This window comes from Argiope bruennichi, chromosome 7 (genome assembly GCF_947563725.1).
Source record: "Argiope bruennichi chromosome 7, qqArgBrue1.1, whole genome shotgun sequence".
Lineage (NCBI taxonomy): Eukaryota > Metazoa > Arthropoda > Arachnida > Araneae > Araneidae > Argiope > Argiope bruennichi.
Genome location: NC_079157.1, coordinates 52,350,435 through 52,373,607, shown reverse-complemented (window position 1 = coordinate 52,373,607; position 23,173 = coordinate 52,350,435). Strand labels below are relative to the sequence as shown.

At 30.3% G+C, this 23,173-nt stretch overlaps 1 protein-coding gene across 2 annotated transcripts in view; it reads left to right on the top strand.

Moving 5' to 3' along the window:
- Positions 1 to 22,847, top strand: part of LOC129975769 (uncharacterized) — a 65,802-nt gene extending 42,955 nt beyond the window's left edge. For both annotated transcript variants that reach the window (XM_056088974.1, XM_056088975.1), the window contains one exon: positions 18,540 to 22,847. In XM_056088974.1, coding sequence (XP_055944949.1) covers positions 18,707 to 22,846 — 4,140 coding nt within the window. In that variant the 5' untranslated portion in view covers positions 18,540 to 18,706 and the 3' untranslated portion in view covers position 22,847. The remainder of the gene's footprint in view (positions 1 to 18,539) is intronic.
- The last annotated feature ends 326 nt before the right edge of the window (positions 22,848 to 23,173 follow it).

Genomic DNA, 23,173 nt, shown 5'->3' with positions numbered 1-23,173 from the left:
AGCAATTAAATGTTGTTTTTGCTCTTTAGATTTTTTTACTTTTTAAAGTTGTTTATTTGAGGTATTCTAATTTTGATAAAGGATGTTTTTTGAGAAAAATCATGTATTTTGGCATCGCATTTCGATATTTAATTTTCCGACATCTTAGTACGCAGTATCTCAAAGTTAGTGTTATAGAAGACTTTAGATCGTTGTATTATCTTTTCAGATCATTGTTTATCGTTACAGCTTGTGTTTGATTTTGATAAAAGACAGGCGGTTAGTGGTGAACATGTAAGAGTAGAAACGTTGTTGAACTTTGAATTCCACTTTATTGAAAGAAACTAACTACCAAACTTGATTTGTAAAAAGGAGAAAATTGTAGTTTTTTAACAATAAAATAAGTGCTTTCAAAATTTCGCCCTCCATACTAGTGGAAACTTTGATAAATATTTAAGCGCTTATCAAATCAAATCAATTGCTTTTATAATCAAAACTAAATCGATTATCAAAAAGTTTGAATTATTGATGCAGTAGAGTAGCTGAATTTATATTCCGAGAAATATTCTTTTCTCATGAAGTTATTTTCGCACACCTACTGCCATATAATCGCAGTTAACCAAATTTAAACAAATAAAAAAAACATTTTAAAAAAATGGTTGAAAATAAGGTTTATAAAAATTCAGAACATGCACTTGTAATCTTAAATTGCCAATGCCAATGATGATGGGGTTTTTTGGAAGCGCCTAGGCTCGGCGGCCTTTCATCTTCCGCTCAGCTGAAATGGTTATCAGTGGCAGACAAATTATGTTGTGCATTAACTAAGGTAGGATTAAATAACAATTTGGTTAGGTTTTTTAACTATAATTATTGAGTGCGTTTGAATGACATGGACGACACAAGACACACAACAACAACAACAACAACAAAAAAAAAGTAGCTATTTACTATGAAGGATTTTTAGTTGTCCTAATGAGTTCCATTGGCTAATTGGCGTGAGTGTAATCTAGTTGAGGCATAGGGAGACTAGGTGTTTAAATGAGCAAATCTTAAATTTCGTTATCTTCCTGAGTTTTTTTTTTTTTTTAATACTACTACAAAAATTATAAATTTTCTTTGCTCGCTTGCTCTTATCGGCGTATGACTCTGCGTTTTAATGTGCAGATTGTAAACGCTCGATACATAAAATAAACATTTCTTATTTTAGGATATTACGACCAACGATTTAAAGTATTTTAAAGAAATTAAAATAAAAACACAAACTACGTCAAATCCAAGCAACGGCGAGCATCTCACTCGTTCTATTTATTTTTTACAATATAAATCTCGTTGCCAGATGCAACAGCAGAAAAATAGTTTCATTTAACACAAAAATAATATATAAAATATTTTTGATGCAATTACTTTAAAAACAAACATGAACAGTTATAACAATTAAACAAATACAAAACATTAATAATTATTTATAATATTTAGTTACGTGTGAACCACAATAACTTGCGATGATGAGTTGCGTTATTGCCCCAAAGCAGCCACTAATTACATAGAGCAAATGGATTTATATAATTGCTTTTGATTCCATTTTCAATTTGATAATATATGTCAAACCAACTGGAATGTTATCCCCAAAATTTTCTCGTATATTCTCTTATAAATGTATGATATTGGCTGCATGCAAGAGATAAACAATAATTACGAAAGAATCGATTAGCGTGCTATCTTTGACAGTGAATCGCTGGGATGCGGTTAGTACGTAAGCTTCAGGATACCGAATGTGTATTTTAGACGCCATTTTTTCTGACCGATTAAAACCGAATTTTAACTCGGAACTATAACTACAACCACAAAATCGCGCATCAGATTTCATATATTTAAGTCATTGCATTTTTGAGTTATCGTGTTTACATACTTGTGAAAGTACGGATGGATACTCCACCCTTTAAAGGATTTTCTTTCAAATTTCATAGATATCTGCATTTTAAATACGAGAATCTACGTACTAAATTTTATCTGTCTAGGTTTTTGTGTTAACATGTGCGACAGCTGGACAAACTTCTGCTGGATGGATTTCGTTCAAAATTTAGTAGAAATTTAAAAAGAACAAAGCGCCGAAATTCATCCATCTAGCTCAAAACTATGTTGTTATTTTTTTAGTTACCGTTTCCACAGATCGACAGACAAACTTAAATTCCAAAAATCTTTTTGTTCCGAGAAGATTTAAAATGTAGAGATTCGTCATCTTCTCGAATTCGAATTTTGTAACTATTTCAATACATCTTATTTGTATGCTTCGTTTGTGAGAAAGTAAAGACAGCTTGATAATTTAGGTTTAAAAATTTGGCACATTTTGAAAGATATTCAAATGATATAAACGATATTTGTTGCGACGTCGCGCGAATGAAAATTGCAAATTAAATAACTTTTTCGGCATCTTGACAATTTGCGATTGTTTTCCAAACGTTTGATAGATGAATTATATAAAATTTTACAAGATGCAATTAATTATAAAGAAATACTACTGGCTTTTATAAGACTGGTGAACTTTCGACGACCTTTCTGCTAAATCTGTAATTCCCCTCATAAAATATGTATGCTTTAAAGAAAGCCAAAGTGCGACAATCCAATTTGTGCATCACATAATGCAGTTAATTCACTGAAAAGCATATTACAAATCTGTCTAGGAAAAAGCTCTCATGGGAGAAACGCTAGATTATAATAAAATTGCATTTATCTGACCTTGACCGTAGGATTTTATGTATGTACATTCAGCTTACAGAAAAAGGAACGCAGTTCTGGAGAGTTGATTGAAGTAACTTTATTGCCTTTTTTTTATATAGTACTAAGAACTTTCTAATGCTTGTGATTATATCCGCTGATGCCATTTTAAGTATTAGTTTTACATTTCCAGTTTGGCTCTCATAAGTCTTTAAAAATATATCTGTGGAAAAAGTGAGCAGTTTTTTAAAAAAAATTCTGGAATGCTAAATGCATTTAAGTGACAGTTTCTATTATGCAAAGGTAAAATTTTGGTAATAAAATTTGTGTCTTTTTGTTTTTAAACGATGTGCTTATAAGAATTACTTTGTGTGAGATGAAATGTTTATTTTTGTTTTGTCCACATAAGACAAAAAGTTTATTTTTGTCTTATGTGGAAAAGTTATGATAGTATGATTTTCTACCATGCAAAAAAAAAAAAAAGTTTTATAGTAAACATCATCTAAAGCCTCTTTCAACGCAGTTCCATATTGCAATTCTGAACTGATTGGAGCCCTTTAAAGTCTTACTGACCGATATTTCTTCAAAATGGTTATTTGCCTGATGCCAATTTCTTCAGTTTAATATGTTCAAATTTATTGTATTTTCTTCGTGGGGCCTTAAATAAAGATCTATAAATCTAATAATTAAAGCATTGCCAATAGTAAAGTCTTTTATTAATAATTAAATACTCTCTGAATCTTAGTTTCCGATCCAAGATTACTTAGTCCATTCTTTATTTAAAGGCAGCAAGAGCTTCCTAAAATTTTCTCGCATAATAAAGGTGTTTCCCCATAGAATGCCTTGCATAACACTGGCGTAAAATTATCTGTAATATGTCAAAATGTTAACATTTGGCGTGAATTTAGTATTTTTATTGAATCTGTCGTGTCATCTTTGGCGTGTGTTTTTGTTGGTTAACCTTTGGCATGCGGTTAAAAAAAAGAATGAGGTTGAAAATAGAATTTGGGTTTTAGACGCGTTTTTTCCCAACCGATTGAAATGAAAATTGGACGCAAAACTACACTTGTAGTCGTAAATTCCTTTACCAAATTTATATATTTAAGTCACTACGCGTTTGATTATCGCGCTTACACGTTCTGTAAGTACAGATTGACAGACGGTCAACTCCTTGTTTGATTTGGCTTAAAATTTGATAGATTTATTTTCTATAGATTTTAAACCTGTGTACTGAGTTTTATCTATCTAGATTTCTTCATTTTGTAATTATCGTGTTAAACTTATATTCGAACAACCGGATGAACAGACTTGGCTCAAGATTTGATAGAAATCTGTAAATTGGGGTTGAAGACCGTATACTAAATTTCATCCATCTAGTTCAAAGCGTTTTTGAATTTTCTTTGCCATAGACAAGACATTTTCCAAGTGTTTTTCAAGTTCGAGGAAGTCTAAAACGTAGAGATTCTTCAAAATTACCAATTCGAATTTTTTGACGATTACAATACCTTCTCTACACTTCTTAATGCGATAAAGTAAAAATATAAAATTTCTCTCAGATTCTATAAATTGTAAAATGCAGATAGATTTTATTTTGTGTCCTGACGACTTCAGAATGAGGGCCCTTTTAGATTATGATTGCCTTCATGTGAATCGAATCATAGAGCAAGAAAATTTACTAAACTATCTCACAGTATTGTATGTAAACACTTCACAGTATTAATGTGGAACATTTACTCTTTTTATCTGTGATCATCCTTTACACAGCTAAAATGTTGAAGAATTTCAGGAATGGCCGCAAATCCTTTCATAACGCTGCTGTAAGAACTATTTTTATTAAAACTTTTCTTAAGTAGCCATTTTTCATTATTTTAATTCTTACATTATATATATAATACTACTTGTTAAAATACTAAAAAAAAATTAATGACTTCATTTTAAAATACGGTTAATGTAATGGGAGACAGAATATGCTGATTCACTAAAACCACTAAGAAAAGGGGTGTTGTGAGCTTCCCTACTTCTCAGGGAAGGGGGGAGGGCATAGGCGAAAGATCACGTGACGAAGAGGGAAGTTTTGACCTTTGATCTGCTTTTCTCACATGTTCGCTCGCGCGTTGTTGCTAGGCTTAAAGCATGCTTTTTATAATTGAATTACAATAGCATGCAAAACTTCTATTCTATTGAAGCTTCGTTTTTATGAGTGAATCATATTATCTAGAATTATATGAGATCTTTCTTGAAACTGTATCAGCTTTCCATCGCCTAATGTATTACACATACCAAAATAGCAGGTACGACAATCTTTTCCTTTTACTGTACCAGAGTTGAATATTGATCTGTGAGTCATTCTTTGTTTATTCTTTTCTTGTTATTTACGCTTGAAAAAAAATGCATAAGTTATTAGCTAAATTTTGTGATTGGCGTTGGGGGACTTATTTATAATATATTAGGTATGAAATTTTGCAATATATAAGCAAAATAATAATAATTAAGTGCAATTAATAAAATTAAATGTGCAAACAATATTCATTCATACTTTTACTCATTTATAAAATTTCTGTGAATAATTATAAAACTTAATATTGTTTGTTCACCAAGGGAAGAAATATTTAATTCGATTAATAATGTATGAATTTTTTTGCAACATTATCAATCATGTGATATATCATTTAATAGTTTATTAGAGAGCAATAAATTTTTCACATTCCATGTCATTTGTTTAAAAATCCTATTTTGAGAGCAGAAATAATTGTCTGGATGGATTATATGTTGATTTTAGTGAACAGAATGCTAACTAAACTGCTGTTGCTAAAATTACAACGTTGACTAATGAATTTAACGATTTTGTAAATGGGGGAATGTGGTGCCTTGAAAAAAAAGTTTGTTTATGCAATACTTTTATTCATTTCACAATACACCCTTCTGTATTTTTTAATTGAACTTCACTAACTCGTTGTTTATATTTCTGTGGATTAAGTTTTTAATGTAAAATTTAAAATACTGCAATAGAAGAACGATTACTTTGATTGAAAGCATTTATCATTGTACGTCGTCAATAATATTGAAATTTAAGAAACATCTTTCAATATAAATTCTGGAAAATAATAAATGAAATTGTGCTGTGTTCTAGGTTCAAATTTTGATGTAATAAATGTACGTAACGACAGAAGGTCGCTTTTGAAAAGTGTTGTTGTTGGTAATAATTGACGTCGCGTTAACTCCAAATTATTTATTGTTTTTTAATTAAGTGGTATATGTTTTTAATATATTTCGAGACAGATTCTCAGATAGAGCAACTAAAAGAGCTTGCATACCATAAAGTTGCATATCTAAATGTCCTATGTTAGTTCTGTAATATGATGTAAGACCTTTTTTGCATTTTAAGTGGCATAAGGCATTTTTAGAAGAAAGTCTTTAAATCTTTTTTAAAATAGTGAAAAACCTATTTTTGAAGTTAGACCCACCATTCGTATGATTAAGTCTGCAATATGTTTGACGATAAATAAGGTAGAATTGAAGATAAATTTTTTCGATGGGATGATCTTTTTTTTAACTGACCACTCTAGATCAAATATTTTAAAAAAAAAGTTTATTCAAGAAATCTTATATTAATAAAATTATTCGCTTCATCATTCGTCTAATATGAAACCAAATTTTTTCAGAAATAATTTGTGTAATGGTTCACAAAATTGATTTTGAAATTTAGCCCTTTAAAAAAATGTAAATGAACAATGCATAATACTGTGAAATACAAGAAAACATTATCCCCTAAATGTTTATTTCATTGTCAAAATACACAATGATCTAATTTCAAAACTTTCAACAAAAATGCATTAATAACTCCGCTAAGTTAGATTTTGTCATTGCAAATAGTCTTGTACTAATTAATCACATCCGTTAAAATATCCTGTATAAAATTTGCTTGAAAACATTAATGACTTAAATGTCATGAACGAACTTTTCCAAGCTATGTTTCCTTTGTCATATAATGCATTATTATTAGAAAGGCAAATAACTATGTGCATCCCATAAAAATATGCTTTTATAACGAAAGTCATTTCTGATACAATTACTAATAATAAGAGTGTATATAACTGTTGTTGGGCTCACTACAGGACAATTTGTTTGATTTAGAGCTATCCTATTTTTTTACAAATATTCTTTGGAAAGTAGAAATGTGCTCTTAGGAACTGATTTTTTTTCAAATTTTAATTGATTAAAAAATCAACAGATATTGCAGAAAACATCAAATTAAATTTGGATGTTTTCTGCAATAACTTCCAAAAAATTACGATACAAAAATAATCTTTACATCATTTTAAAATGAAAAAAAAAAAAATTATCTTTTTAATTATATTCATTTTTTGTCGTAATTTTTTTTATTTCTTCTATCAATTAAAAATATTTTATATCAATATATTTCATTATGGAATGAAACGCAAATCGCTTTCATTGTTGCTATTAAAATTATTCCTGGCTTTTTTTTTTTCTCCCCTTTCTTTGTTGATGTTTGTTATATGAAGATTAGGTTCATTTTTTCCATAATAGATTTTAGTATAAAACATGTTTTATTAAAGTTTTGAACTTACAACCACGATTTAACTTAGGAATCAAGCAAAAGTGAAGAAAAAAAAAAAATCCATTTTCAAATACTGCTAATTTTTCCTGTGATATAATTGGTTGTATGAAGGTATTGACATGAAATTAAGGAAGCACAAAGATCAGAAAAATATAATGCTTCTAAAATAGCATGAATTACAATTTGAAATTTAAAACATTTTGTTGTGGAAGCCAATGAGACCAAGTTAAACAAATTATGTAATTAAAATTTTTAGCAACCATTAATCCTGGCGAACCAACTGGTCAGAGGCAGTTAAGAAGATATAAAGATAAAACTAATGAGAACTGAGATTGAATTTTTTTTAAAATCTAAAATTGTATGTGATGTGTCATTGATTCGCAAGTTACAGCGTTTAAATGACATTGCTATTCATTTATTCTACTCATGTGGTGGGTTAAACAATCTTCGATTAATATTTTTCGTATAAAACTGGCTATACAGAATCCATTTTGATCATGTTTTATTAGCTACAGCTTCATTTTATAACTGACTAAAATGCATATTTATGTAATTTTTTGCACACAGAAAGAATTCTACTTTGCACAAATGATTATATAGTGCACTGTATTTTGACAAAAATGATTATATAGTGTTGACTGTGATTGTGATTCAGTAGTTTCAAAACCATTAACCCCTTGAACTGAAATGACGATTTCATATTGTCGTGAACTTCAGAAAACTGACAATTATGAACTGCACTGGCCCGAAATTGAGGAGTTATTGCTTTTTATGGAACGTTTTATTTATGTAAGTTTTTTTTTAATTATCTGCAAGAGCATTGCTGTTCAAGGAGTTAGGATATAAGCATGGCATTTCAGTAGGGAAAATGCTCTAATTTGGTAAAGAATTATAATTCATGTTTTTTGTGTCAATAATTTTTTGCGTACTTCCTAACACTCTTCTCCTATTAATCATGTTTATAGTGATTTTTTTTGGCAGAAAACACTTTAAACAAACAAACAGTAAATAAAAAAATAAAAACATTTTTATCCCTGCAACTGACCGAACTACAACTTTTGAGGGTCACTATTTTAGATCTTTTCAAAGGCCACCTGTAGGGAGATTCGCCAATCAATTCGCGACGCTTTCTTAAAGCGGTCGTTGATTGACTTAAAACGATGAAACGCAGAGTTCATAACTGTGACAGTTTTGGTTTCCAAAAAGTGGAACTTTGTTTTAAAAAATATTACTTTGTTAAAAATTCGTTACGAAGTATGGGCTGGAACAATTGTATAAATTTAGAATTCATAACTTTTTTCATCGTTTTTTAAGTTAAAGAACTCAAAGCTGTAATAATAAAACTAATATAATCAAAATTTTCTCATATAGAGTATTTTTTTAATAGAAGTATATGCCTAATGAATAGTAAGTTTGCTATTGAACCTCGGTTAGAATGGGCACCTGCATATCACTTCTTAAAGATTCTGCGAAAAGAATTACCTTCTGAAATAGGAGATTCTTATTTTATTTACTAAACACGTTTTGGTTATGTAGAAAATACAAAACAACCAGACGATTCAGAGAATGTATTTTTCTGAACCATCGTCGTTAAAGAGTCGAATGAGAATTAAGTACGAACGCACGATTTATTCGGCCGAAATTGAAATTTCTACATTTGCATTTTTACTGCTTTAAGAATGAGAAAAAACTTTCTCTCAAGCGTTCGAAAACTTTGTTTTGACTATCTGGGCATTGCGTTTCCTTTCTCAAACCGCGAAGCCAAAATAAAATTCCATTAATACTTGCTTTTAATTTTGCTATGATGTTAAAAAAATTGCTTATATATTAAATGCTGAAATAACTTAGATAAGAATTTCCGTAAGGGAAAAATGAGTGCATTTTAGTTGCTTTATGCTGATAGTTTATTCAGAAATACCTTGTTTAAGATGTTTGACAGATGTTCCGATTTAATAAAAATGTAAATCAAATTTTATTCAGCAATTTTTTACAGTAATGTTTAATGCTGCTACGGCCATGCAAGCGCAAAATGACCATATTACCGGAACTAAATTGATAAGTTTTGTAAAGGGTATCCCAAAATTAACGCAAGATCTGAATTTGCCACTATTCGTGCAGTAAAATGTCGGTAATTCTTTTTTTTTTAAAAAAAAAAAACATTTGAAGTGATAGCTTAGGGTTTGTAAAAATAGAGCGGTATACGATAGAACAACAAGTTTTGAATGAAATAAGAAACAGTTTGGTATAATACATTGGACAAATGGTTTCCCCGGCATTGCTTGTACATTCGCATTCTTTTGTCGAAATTTTCCATGACAATTTTGCATAAACGTGGCTGAATTTCGTTGATTCAGCGTTTCTTGCCTCAATGCATGCGTGCTTGTTGGCATAGGCTTCTGACTTCAAATAACCCCATAAAAAGAAATCCAATGGTGTTAAATCACACGATCAAGGGAGCCAGTTTTCAAATTTTCGAACTGTGGTCGCCAGAAGTTCGTTATTTTTTCAATATTGTTCAACAATGAAAACACGTTGTTCTATTGTGTAACGCTCTATTTTTACTAACCCTAAACTAGCAGCTGTCAAATGGATTTTTTTTAAATAGGGTTAGCAACACTTTATTGCTTGTATGGTGGCAAATTCAAATTTTTTGTTAATTTTGGAACACTCTTTACTATTTGTTTTAGTAAAATTGTATTTAATCCTATCGCGATCCCACTCCCCCTCTCTTTCTCTTGCTTTAATTGAATTATTAAATACAATTTACTTATGTGTGAAAAAGATTGAGTAAAGCAGATTTTTTTTATTAGAAAATATAGTCGCCATCATATATGAAAGCATTTATCCCGCTTTTCCATTATCAATAACGTACATGTATAAAACGAAGCATTTGATCAAATTAATTGCATGTATTTTAAAAAATATGAATAAATTCATTACTAGCCGCCTTTGGCGACCAGCTGGTTCGCCAATCTTAATGCTCGTTAAAATTTTAATAATTAAATATTTTATGTAACTCCTATTTTAATAGCTTCTCCATAAAAATATTTTTAAACTTCAAATTTTGATAGCCGCTTATAGCCATAACGCAATATGTATCTCTCTAATTTGTTGTTAGTTCCCGTAGAATTTCTGCTTTGCATTAAAGTGGAAATGGTTGAAAATAGAGTCGCTGAGTATTTAAACCTTATGAACACTAAAGAATATCTTTCTTAATTTATGTAATATCTCAAGAAGTTTTCTACAAAATTTTCTCAGATTCATCATGAATAGATCAATTAATTAACAATGTTTAGTTTTAAATGCATGAAACTCTTAAGAAAATAAAAAGAATCGTTTGAAATAATCGGTCGGAAACATGTTAAACCTTCAAAACCAAGTCCGTATCCGTTGAAAATAGAGTTGTCAACAATTGGAACACAATAATTAGAATTTTCAACGCCAATTATGGTAACGCAAATGCGTGAATTTTCTACGCCAGTTCGGGTAACGCTACGCGGTTTAGAAATTTTTAATTTCCTTTATTCTGTTTTATTTTAATTCAAAAGTACTTCAGAATGAATCTGAAAGATCGATTAATTAACAATGTTTAATTTTAAATGCATCAAGCACGAAGAAAATAAATAGAATTGTTTGAAATAATCGGCTGAAAATATGTTAAGCCTATCCTCGTTAGCGTGGGGGGAAAAACTGAAGCCTTACTCATTTGGCGGGAAATGAAAAGATTTTTTGGTGAGAAAGTTAGTTTTTAATTAATAATTAAAATTATAATTAAAAATTTAAAAAAAAGAGACCCCATGTGCACATTCTCGACCTCCAAGGTATGCATGTGCCAAATTTGGTAGCTGTCTGTCGAACGATCTGGCCTGTAGAGCGCCAACACACACACACACACATTGAGCTTTATTATAAGTATAGAAAATAATAAATTTGGCTGAAAAAAACGTCTATAAATTTTTTAACTGATGAAGACTTATCCGATGCTTGTTACATATTTTGCGACTATTTTTCCTGTCGAATGCGTATATATTCCTAATCCAAAGCCCATTATGAATTTTTGTAGAATAAACTTGATTATTTGTGATTATATGAGTGTATATGTAACTTTGTGTAGAACGTGATGCAAAAGATAGCACCATTTCGATCATTTAAGAGGTGGAATTTTTGTTTTAATACGTTTTAAACATAAAATTTTCTGTTCTAAGGAAATGATTCATTCTATGTCGAATTCTTGGTTCCAGGTATATTAAGTATGATGTGTTCATAGCTAATCTCAATCTAGATATATTTTTTAATAATACGAGCACTTTAACGCAAATTGAAGAAATGGCCAGTCAGAAATAGTTCAGCCCATCAAAACATTTCCAATCGAATGAAAAATATTTTCTTTTCGATGGGAATTCCGAAATGGCATAGGATGACGCTTCTTTTCCCTGCAGTTCAGTCACAATCGATATTTTTTTTTATCGATTTGAACTGTGTCTCCGCTGTGTTTCACCGCTTCATTCATTATAATTGTAGGTGGATCGTTATATGACTACCTGTTGCATGGTTTTCATGAGAAGACTTAGAGAAAATTTCTTCAGTTCTTGCACCAATCCTGGTTTCTAGAACCCAAAGATATTAATTTGGAATATGTTGTTAGAAATGTAAAAATTTCGGGCGAGTTCGTAAATGGCCCATCTATCTCAAAAGGGGTGGAAATTGTGAGGGTTGAAATTTTCATTTAGCTATAACTACCTACCTCAATATTGTAGATAGAAAAATAAACCCAATTAGCCAAATTAGCGCTTATTAAGGCGAATAACTTTTCTATTTAAAATTTTTCGATAACCATAATATCTTAGAAGTAAGGGGCTGAAAAGTGATTTTGAAACCCTAATTTTGACTGTTTCTTACCTCAACTGTTTATATTGCCAGATAGATGTAAAGGAATCTACCTTCCAGCTTTCCGAGAGGAATTTTTTTTAAAGGTGTGGAAAATTGTTAAGAAATAATAATCAGAAATCTTCTATTTATTCGTGCGTTTTATAGGTAATTACTAATGCTAATCGGAATTCATTGTTTTGGAAATAGAAAATTTAGGAAATGTTCGATTAATTTTCTAGTACTAGCAACAATCGATGAATACTTCTTCCTAGCATTTTAATAGCTAGAAGTGTGCTGTCTGTACCACAGCATCAGAATGCAGAGAGTGTAAAGACGCCTGTTTCCTAATCATAAATTTGAAAATTTATAGATGTTTGCATATGGCTGCCAACATAGAAAGAGGAATAAAATGGATCGAAAATAGAAAGGAAGAGAAATTTCATCGATTTCTTATTTCTCACATCGAAGTTGTATACTTATTTCGTAGGATCAGACAAGCTTAAGAGATGTGAAGCAACAGTGTGCCATCTGTCATTTGTAATCCATTCGAATTTTTTTCATCTTCTATTACATTTTGAATATATATTACGCCGAAAAAATGCTCCTGTACTTTGACCCTCTAGAGGGTTAAGTTTGTTACTAATATACAAGATGAACAGGAAAGGTACAATTATTTCACACAAGGCACCGAATACTCTGGAGCGGCTGTCCCTGTTTGTAGCAGTTGCCTGAAAAAAAAAAAAAAAAGAGGTCGGTATGTAACTACAGCATATTATATTTTTCCAGTATTCTTCAGAAAAAAATATATATGCTGTAGCTTGGTTTCAGGCAGTATTCTTCCTAGCATTTTAGGGTTTGTATCATTTCATTCTAGGATTTGATCGATCATCATGAAAATATATTTAATGTAACCTCTTTCCACTGGGAAGCGGATTCCTGTGTAAAAAATTTAATGTTAGCCCACTTTTGCTGATAAAGTTTTGACCACGTATGCTAATCTTTATTCATTTATTTGCAGTGCTTAACATTCAAGAAGAAAAATTAGCTTTAGGCTTAAGTATAGCCTTCTCTCAATATGACATGGACATGGCAAGCAACATCAAACAAACATAAAAGTATATTTAGAAATCATCAGAAATAACTACGAAACAATTTTTTATAAAACACATTCAGAAATATTTTAGACAGTTAAAAAGGTAAAAATATGATATGCTCATAGACAAAACAAATCGCTAATAATATACAATAGGAAAGCTGTTTTACAATCAAAAATATACAAATAAGTCATTGTACCCACTATTCCACACTTGTTTATCAACTCTGTATAATCTGATATGAAAATAAAATCCAGCTTGCTTCATAATATTTCTCTATAAACTATATTGGCTGTTTTTCTTCCTGGTGCCAAGACAAAAAGATTTTGTTTGGATGTAATTCTAGAAAGTGCCACATAAAGTTGTCCATGAGAAAAACATACTTCGCTTAAGTCAAATTTTGATATGACTTCAATATACTAAAACTTTCCACAATAAATGCCCTACAAAATGTTACAAATATCACCAATATCAGTTAATTGGGGGGGGGGGCATTATGAGTTTTGAATTGCTGTTTAAAATCAGACGTAAACAAAGAAATGTATCGCATATGCATACCGCAACTCTTGCTATTTGCGCACGCGCAGTTTGAGGGTTTTGCACATGCACGGATAAGTGCAAAGTACAAATACTTTTGTTTTTACGCATGCACGAATCGTAGTAGGAAAATAATTAAAATCGCAATTATAAATCTCCTTTTTTTTTATTTTAATATGACTTCAGTATACTAAAAACCTTCCCCAATAAATGCCTTACAAAATGGTAGAGATATCTCTAATATCAGTTAAGTATTACTATTGTTTTTATCTTTCAAATATACAGACGCTTTCAGGAGACTGCATTTTATACTATATATAGATTATTTTATAAGTGAAAAACTTGAATAGAAAATTGCGAACTCTTCTTACACTTAGGCTTCGCGTAAAACTACCAATATGGTAAGAGCTTCACAATGCAAAGAGGTCTATGTTTCAAGCTAATTATTTTCAAATCATTTTTATACTCTCCAGGTTATTGAAATGAGCTTTTATTAAATTTATAGTTATTTATAAACGATAGGTGGTCGAAAATGAGAATACGCCTCCTTTTCTTTATTTTTTGCGATATTTGTTTATTTATCAAATTCGTACTCTTCTTTTCATGAATGATATTCAACAAAGAAAAGATGATTTTTCAAAATTTCTCATTAACCTAAAATTAACAATTAACCTCTCATTAACAATTAACCTGAAACACAAGTCTCTTTTCTGAACTACCAATGTGAAGGCCTCGTCATATTGGTAGTTTTTGCGATTTATCTATTTCACAGGAAAGTTTGAATGATGAAATATTCAAATGTAATTTAATAACAGAGTAAAGAAACTATTTTTTTTTTTTAATCTCCTTATAGCATTCGTTTTGTGTGAAAATATCATAAAATGGCAAAAATGAGTCTCTGTACTTATTCTATTTTCTAATACACATGCCATTTGAATGTTTACTGTTTAGCAAATCATATCAACTTCGAAATAATGCTGATTATATTGATTAGTACATACAAAGAAATTTTCAACGCATATTTTTGCTTTATAATGTATGTAACTACTAGAGCTTCTATTAAATAAACTTGTACGGTTTATACAGACGGAAAAAAAAAAACGGATTTTATTAAATAAAGGCCATTTTACTGATTCAGAAAACTCATAAAATGTATCGGTTTCAAAATTTGTAGTAAATTTTAAAAATTATGAACAAGACCGGCCTAAAAAAAATTTGGTGTGTGTGTGTGTTTTTTTACGAGGGAGAGGTTTCTAAAAACGTATTTTTTACAAACTTCTGTATGCATGCGCAAAATATGAAAAAGTTCTTCCCATTGCATTAATATTAAAATATTACGAATTTAATAAAAAGTATTATATTTGTTTACCATCATCATGAGTTTGTTAAACCAAATTTATGTATAGTTCTGTATTTTTAAGATCTATCTATAATAAAAATTGGTTCCAAGATTTTTCAAGTTATGTATAATTTATTTATAATATTATAAAGTTATATTATTTATTATAATATTCAAAATACTACTAATTATGCATAGAATTTATTTATATTTAATTTTTTTTCATTATAAGTGTTTTAAAACGTAAATAAGCGGACCACGATTATTGGATTTTTTCTCCCCTATCCTAATTTTGGAGGATCTTATTCGAATTGATTTTTCTGATCGTACGGGATTATATTGTTTGCCAACGGATTCTAAAACCCTCCGCTTGTTTGCGCATGCGTTAGGATGGTTTTAATTCTTCAAAATAGTTGTGAGAGGAAAGTTGAAAGGAGGAGATAGTTATTTTTAACAATAATGTAAACTCAGATTACTCGTAAACTGAATTAAAATTAAATAATATGGACAGAAACGACATGATACACGTGACAAGAAATTGAACGAAAAAGTATCTAAAATGGCGGAAATCAAGGTCAAAGAATGACTATGAATTCCGGAGATGTGCTCATCCCTCCGCGTCTTGTCTCTTAGTGAGATAGAATCATCGAAAAGTAGTCGCCTCAGGATACTGAAACAAACAGTATTTGTGAGCTTGCCGACATAGTTATTTTTATGCTTCACGTTCTTGAACCCTTTTAAAGGGTCATTTTTTTCTAGTTGTGGTATATTAAAATATTTTTAGAATTGGGATTGGCTTAAGAAAAGAGATTCATTTAACTTATTAGATAAGTTTAATTTGATTAATTTATTAATTTGGTTAATTAATAATTAAGTAACAAATCAAAACACGGAATTTTGTGTGAGATAAGGAACTGAACCATCTAAGTTTCTGTCTTATTGAAAAATATGTCAGAACTTATGTCAATATTCATAACTTTGTTCGAAGATCGATAAATTTGGTGGGAAGCATACTTCCCACGGCCCTAGAAAGGGTTAAATAAAAGGCAGTGTGGGTATGTATGTATGCGCTACATCTTCTCCTAAATGAGTTCGCCGATTTCAAACAAATTTTGCACACTTAACTTAATACGAGAAAAAATACTGTCAATTTTTCAAACTACAAAAATTAAATAAATATTCAATAAATTAAAAATTAACCAAAATTTTGCCATTTTTCTGTTATAATTTCGGATCTATTAAGTATATAAAAGATGCTTCACGAAAAACTCATGAAGATTCACAAAAACGATTTTAAGACTTGTTTTAATAATTGACCGAAATGTAGTTGAAATGAATTGCAGTCGTGGTGGAGATTAATTTGAAAAAGATACAATAAAAATTGAACAACAAATTGATATTCTTTTTTATGCTACCACTTCGGATACTTTTAGATCATTGTAGTATTTTACATCAGTTTTGACTTTCGGTTAGAAAATCGAATTTAGATTATTTATATATATTAGTTTACCAAAGATAGGAACTATATTGGCAGTCTATTTAGTATTGATGATTTTTCTGTTTTATGACCTTCACTGTGAAACATGTGACATTAATATTTTCGCTGTTCTGCATTTTGTTCAACTGAAGACTTGGCACGTACTTTTTAAGTTCTTATGTGATGTAGTTATTAAAAATCGTTCTGCAAGATTTTTTTTATTAGAAATTGTGTCAATTCCTTTTTTAGTTGATGTTTATATTCTCCCTTTCCAAATATATGGTATTTCAGGAATACATGCTCCTAGTTATATAATATAACAGCAAAATATTATTGATTTTTTTTTTTTTTTTTTAAATAGAGGCTTTTTACAAATAAGGATTGATGTTCTATAGGACGACCCTTTGACAGTAGAGCTACCCAATTTGGTACAGATGTACTTTTGAAAAAATGGAGTGTGCACCTTGAAATGTTCTTTTTTAATATTATTTTATTAAAAAAACTAAACAAACTTTCCGCATTTTTTGACCATAACCTCCGACAATTTTATTATAAAAATTAAATATTAATATTAAGAAATCATTCTTTTAATAATACCAATTTTATTGTTATGCATATTTTTTTTTAAATTTTGACAGTTAAAAAATGTTTTGCAAAATTTTCAACAATTGATTTTATTGTTATAATAAAATTCAAACTGTTTTTAGTGTTCCATCAATTATTTATATACCAATATTTTCTTCTATTTTTGTAAACCAAAGAATTAATGTTTTCTGTTTAATATCTGTATAGTTTACATGAGGAATGAAAAAAAGTAAAAATACAGAAAGAAAAAATTAGTTGATATATTACCTGGACAATTTCTAATAACACTGTGTTGTCATTGGACTTTTCTTCATTAAAATGATTTATTTGACACTACTAGTAGAACAGGTGTAAAGCTATTAAAATGACTCTAGTTTAATGTCTATCAGAATATGAAGCTCAAAAATTCTTTCTTGAAAAAATTATCAACATCAACCTATTCATAAGAGTTTTAATTGAAATCACTTGCAACTTATAATCCTAATGAACTAACTAGTCATCAAAAGTGCCTGGTGTGTGTATATGCCTAATTTCATGTTTTTTGTTAGTTATTAATTAATATACTGGATTATTCAAAGCATCTGCTGTGATTCCAAATGGCTTCCTTGCAAAAACATTCATAGGAAGAAAAATTTGCTTATTGTAAATACAGCATCTTATGTGCATAATAATTGACCTTTCTAATCTTTCTTGGGCACATAAACAATACAATTTCATTATTATATAAAATATTTTTTAAGTATGACTTCAGTCCATCCATTCCTACATCCTAAGAGCATTTACATTATTTGTATAAACAAGGCAATTCTTGTTGGGTATTTATTCAACTAAAATAAACTTCTTTTCACATTAAGTTAAATTTTTTTTCCTTTCTAACTTTATTTATAAAGGAATTATAGCCATCACAGATCTTTTGGATAGCTCTTTATAATTACAGATTCTAGTTTTAAAAATACAAATTTATTTAAAAAAAATATTGATTTTGCAAATTGTTTAATTAAATTTTAATAATATTTTTTTCTTATTATCAAACTTCTATTATTGTAAGGGGTGAGAAATTTTAATACATCCTATTGTTTAAAAATTTGTTAAAATTAATTTTTCTAAAAAAATACTAGTAGATTCCCAGATGGCTGTTTCAAAAGCAGTTGCAAGCTAATTTGAAAGTTAAAAAATTAGTGCATTGGAGAAGCAATTAATATTCTACATGTATTTTAAAATATAACTAGCTCGAAATGTTAAGCCATTAAAATTAAAAGCATTGCAAAGCTTTTATGATTTATTTTCTAATTTCAAATGTCATTTGTTCCGTAGGTGTATAAGCATCTTTCTTCTATGATCTAAACATATTTTTTTCTTTTGCAGGAAACACTCCATCAGTATCATATGGATCTGCCTGTTTATTTATACAAAAATTATGCAGCTTACTTTTGTGTAAACATTGGTACTTGGAGCTGTTCTGAGATTGCTACTAAAAATCATCATTAGAAGTGAGACACCATGCTTACCAAGAGAATTTAAATTTTCAGGCAATGGAAAGAAATGGAGATGTTGCTACTGAATTCAATAGTTGTCATTCAGAAAATTTCTGCTTGAACACAAGTCTTTTCAAAACAGGGTGTGACAAAATGTGCAAAGATGATAATAGTGAATCATTGTTCTGTAAAATGTCTGGCAAAATGAGGAGTGATAACATAATGGCAAGTGGGTTTGAAGATGAGCATGAAATATCCCTTTCTGCATTGCAGAGTCAGTGCCTTGAAAAATTAAGTAGATCTGAAACTGATTTTATAAACAGTGATGAGCATATACTATCTGTAATTCATCAGAAGACTGAAGATGCAATGAATAACTGTTTAATACCTATTTGGGAAGAAGAGAGTGCTAAATTATGTAATAATCCTCTCAGTCTAAAACCTCCTGAAAATTTTCTTTTATCAGATGATTCATTAGTAAATGGGGACAAAGCTATGAATGATTCCGAAAATTCATTCAAAATTAATAGCAATTGCATTGGTTCAAATGCTGTACATAATTCAGATTCTAGCTTGGGAGCAACATCTGATAGTTTACAGCAAGCCTTTGTAGAAGAACTCAGCTCATCAAGCATTGAAGAAATATTAGTATCTAGTCCAATGTCTGGTAATTTCAGTAAAATAAGAATGAACAATGTTGCTTGCCATGATTCGAAAGGTCCTGACATAATCCAAGCACAAAATTCTCCCAATAACTTGAGTTCTCTTTCTTTTACTATACCAAAGCTGGAGATGGTGAAAGAAATTGAATCAAGCCCTAAGAGCGAGATGCCAGAATTAATTCCTACTGGTTGTCTGGATGATGAAAATGTTGATGATGAATCAATGCCATCTATGGAACAAAAGAACTGTGAAAAAGCTAATGTCGCTGACTCTCCTGAAATGCCAAAACTGGTCCCCTTTTCAACTGATATTGAAGACATTATGAAAATCAAAAAAGAGCATTTAAATAATGAACATAAAAGTGACAGTTATCAATTACTTACATCAGCCAAAAGAAAATTATTTTTACAGTATGAAATGAGCCCTGTTATCAATGTAAAAAAGAGTAAATCCAACATTGAATTGAACGAATGTGTCAGTATGAATAATTCACCTGAAGCTTTTACTCTTGAAGATTCAATATCCTACCCATCTGAAGCCTTGGGTTCGGAAAAGGGAACATATTTTAAAAAAGAAGATGATAAAAAGTTTGAAAATCCTGATTTTCGAAATTTCTTTTCAGAGATGAATAGGAATTTAAAACTGCTGAGTGAGAGTTATAAGAGGTCTGAAGATATTGAAACCAAATGTTCCCCAAAGCCTTCTATTGAACCTGAAATAGACTTCAGAAAGTTATCCTTGGATAATTATTTGTTAATAAATAGTACAGACAAACGAACTTTTCTTGAAGCTGCTGACATTGAAGATGAAGAGAATGAAAATAAATTTTCATTCAAACATTGTTTGCCTACTAATGATTCAGATGATAACGATTCTTTAGCAAGCAAACCAGAGTGTCTAAAATATTCTTACAATGAAGTTCCAGAAGTTGAAGAAATCGAAGGTATGCGATTTTTCCAATTTCGTTCAAAGCATACCATGGATGAATTTCTGAGGGAACCACCAAAAGTAGAAATAAGCTTGGAAATGATTGTGCCTACCAAAACTACTGATATAACTCAAATCAAAGGTTGGAGGAATAAATATTTTGCACCAGATTCTCAGCTACAACTTTCATGTGCAAAAAGTGAAAGCAACATTGATGAATGTAGTCAGAATGCTGTATCTCTTCCTCCATTAAGTGAGCAAGTGGATATCAAAACTATAGATTTTTGTATTCAAGATAATGATGAAAAGGCTGAATCCTCCCAAGAAAATAAGAATTTATCTAATTTAAAGTGCCTTGCAACTGGTTCTCAATCACTTTCAGTAACCAGCACACCAATGAAATCAAACTCTGATGAAAAAGGAAGTCTTTTGTGTTCAAAAATCTTTATCAGTACTCCAATAAAATCAGATGTAGAGGGAAAAGATAGTATACCAATTAAATCAGATGTAAAAGAAAGACATAGTACACCAGTAAAACTAGATGTTGAGAGAAAAGATAGTACACCAATAAAACCAAATGTAGTGGGAAAAGATAGTACACCAAAAAAACCAGATGAAGAAGGAAAAGATAGTACACCAGTAAAACCAAATGTAGAGAGAAAAGATAGCACACCAATAAAACTAAATGTAGAGAGAAAGGATAGTACACCAATAAAACCAAATGTAGAGGGAAAAGATAGTGAAACAATAAAATCAGATATAGAGGGAAAAGATAGTACACCAATAAAACCAGATGTAAAGAAAAAAGAAAGTACACCAATAAAACCAGATGTAGAGAAAAAAGAAAGCACACCAATAAAACCAGACGTAGAGAAAAAAGAAAGCACACCAATAAAACCAGATGTAGAGAAAAAAGAAAGTACGCCAATAAAATTAGATGTAGAGGGAAAGGATAAAATCTGTCCTGTTGAAATATCAAAGTCTGAGGAATCTGTATCAAATAATCCAATGTCTGCATTTGTAAGCAAAAGATTGGATGATTTCTTGTTGAATTCATCCACTTTAAATATAACCTTTCTTCAAAAAGCAAACCCAAATATTAAATCCATTCCTCCAGATGCGCCCATTCTTAGCATTGGGAAATTGAGAAAGATGGACGATGATTCTAATGTCCCGTATAAAACAAAATTTGTCTATAAAGTAAGGGATGAGCGAGATAGGCCAACTCCTTCTGTTCCGACTACAACAAACTTGTCAGCACCTGTTATAACTCTTAGTTCTACAGATGAAAGCTCAAGTGATGATGACATACCTGTTGCTGATCTCTATAGTAAGGGAAATCAGATAAAACCAAGACCAACTAGATCTCAGCTAAATAAATGTGTGAAAAGAAGAGCAAGTGACAGTAGTATGGATCAGGCTTCTCAAAGAGTTGTATTGAGGTTAACTAAACAAAATAGGGGGACCATTGAAGGCTATAAAGTATCTGATATTTCTGTTGAAAACAAGGAACCAGGCGAGTCATCTTCAAATTTAGAGAATGAAGAAACACTTCCCGATGCTTTTAAAAAAACAACTGATGGGCCATTATCAATTATTAAGGATGGTATATTCCTTAAAGAATCTGAGCCTAAGCTTCTAGAAGAGTTTCTGAATAATCTGAACATGTACGGCACAAGCAAAGACGTTGCCATGTTGGTACAATCAAATCAATCTTATTTTGTGAAAGGGCCTGTTTTAACAGCAGAACATTGCAGTGAAGCTCTTAATGCTTTAGCGTCAAACAAAGAATTCCTTGATTTGAAAAATAAGACTACTCCTAAGAAGAAACTTAAAACTTGGCAAAAATATTTACCTAAAAAGCTGAGTAAAACTCAACAACAGCAGATATCTCACAAAACAGCCCATCAAAAAAGTCAAAGTGCAGTTTCTAATTCTGATTCTTCTGAAAGAATATTGAATGCTAAAGATAAAATAAAGCCAACCAAGAATGAAGAACTAAGCAGTAGCAGAGCATCATTGCAGTCACAAAAATCAGGCTTAATGAAATCCAAAAATTTAGTAAAAGTACTAAATTCCAAAGATACAATCTCAAAAATGGATGACAAAACTAAATTTCCAAATCAAAAAACATCGGGAATGAAGAAAAGCATGAAATCAAAGCATTTAATACTGCAGAAAAAGAGAGAGATACGACGTAGATCAAAATTGAACATCGGTGCTCAACTAGCTTTGATTGAGAGGGAAAAACGCTCAATTAGATTGCCTGCTCGATATTTAGACTCAGCCGTGTTGGCTGCTGGAACCGAGTGGGTTTCACCAATCTTTATTGGTGATGAAAAAAAAACTAGGAAACAACTTCTAGATGTGTTAGGTAAAATAACTCCCAATAAAGAAAGTGATTCTCTTATCGAAAAGAATTCTGCCAAGGTATCTAGGAAGAGAAGCGTAGATTCAGATAAACCACAAAAACGTGCTTCGAAAGAATCGGTAGCATCCAAAAAACAGAAAAATGATAATACTAAACAAAATACCAGAATTCCTAAACAAACTGAAAAGCAAAATGTTTCTGTTGATTTAAAAGATCTTGATGAAAAGACATTTTAAATGAAATCCTTTATTCAATGCCACTTTGTACTTGCTCACCATGTTCACGAACAGTAAGTTTTCAAAAGGTAGAAAAGACATTTTATTTGCTTTTCAAAACACAACAGAAACATAAATGATTCTGTAAATGAGAAAAGTAACCATGAAACAGAATCTATTTCCAATGAAAAAAGTAGGAAATCAAATAGAGATAGCTCTGAAATTGCAGTAACAAAAGTTATTGATCTAAATAAATCTAAAAGAAAGGAATCTGAAGAGAATTCTAATGATCATGCTAATAAAAAAATAAAATCATTGTCTTCTGACGATTCTTTGACGGCTGAAATA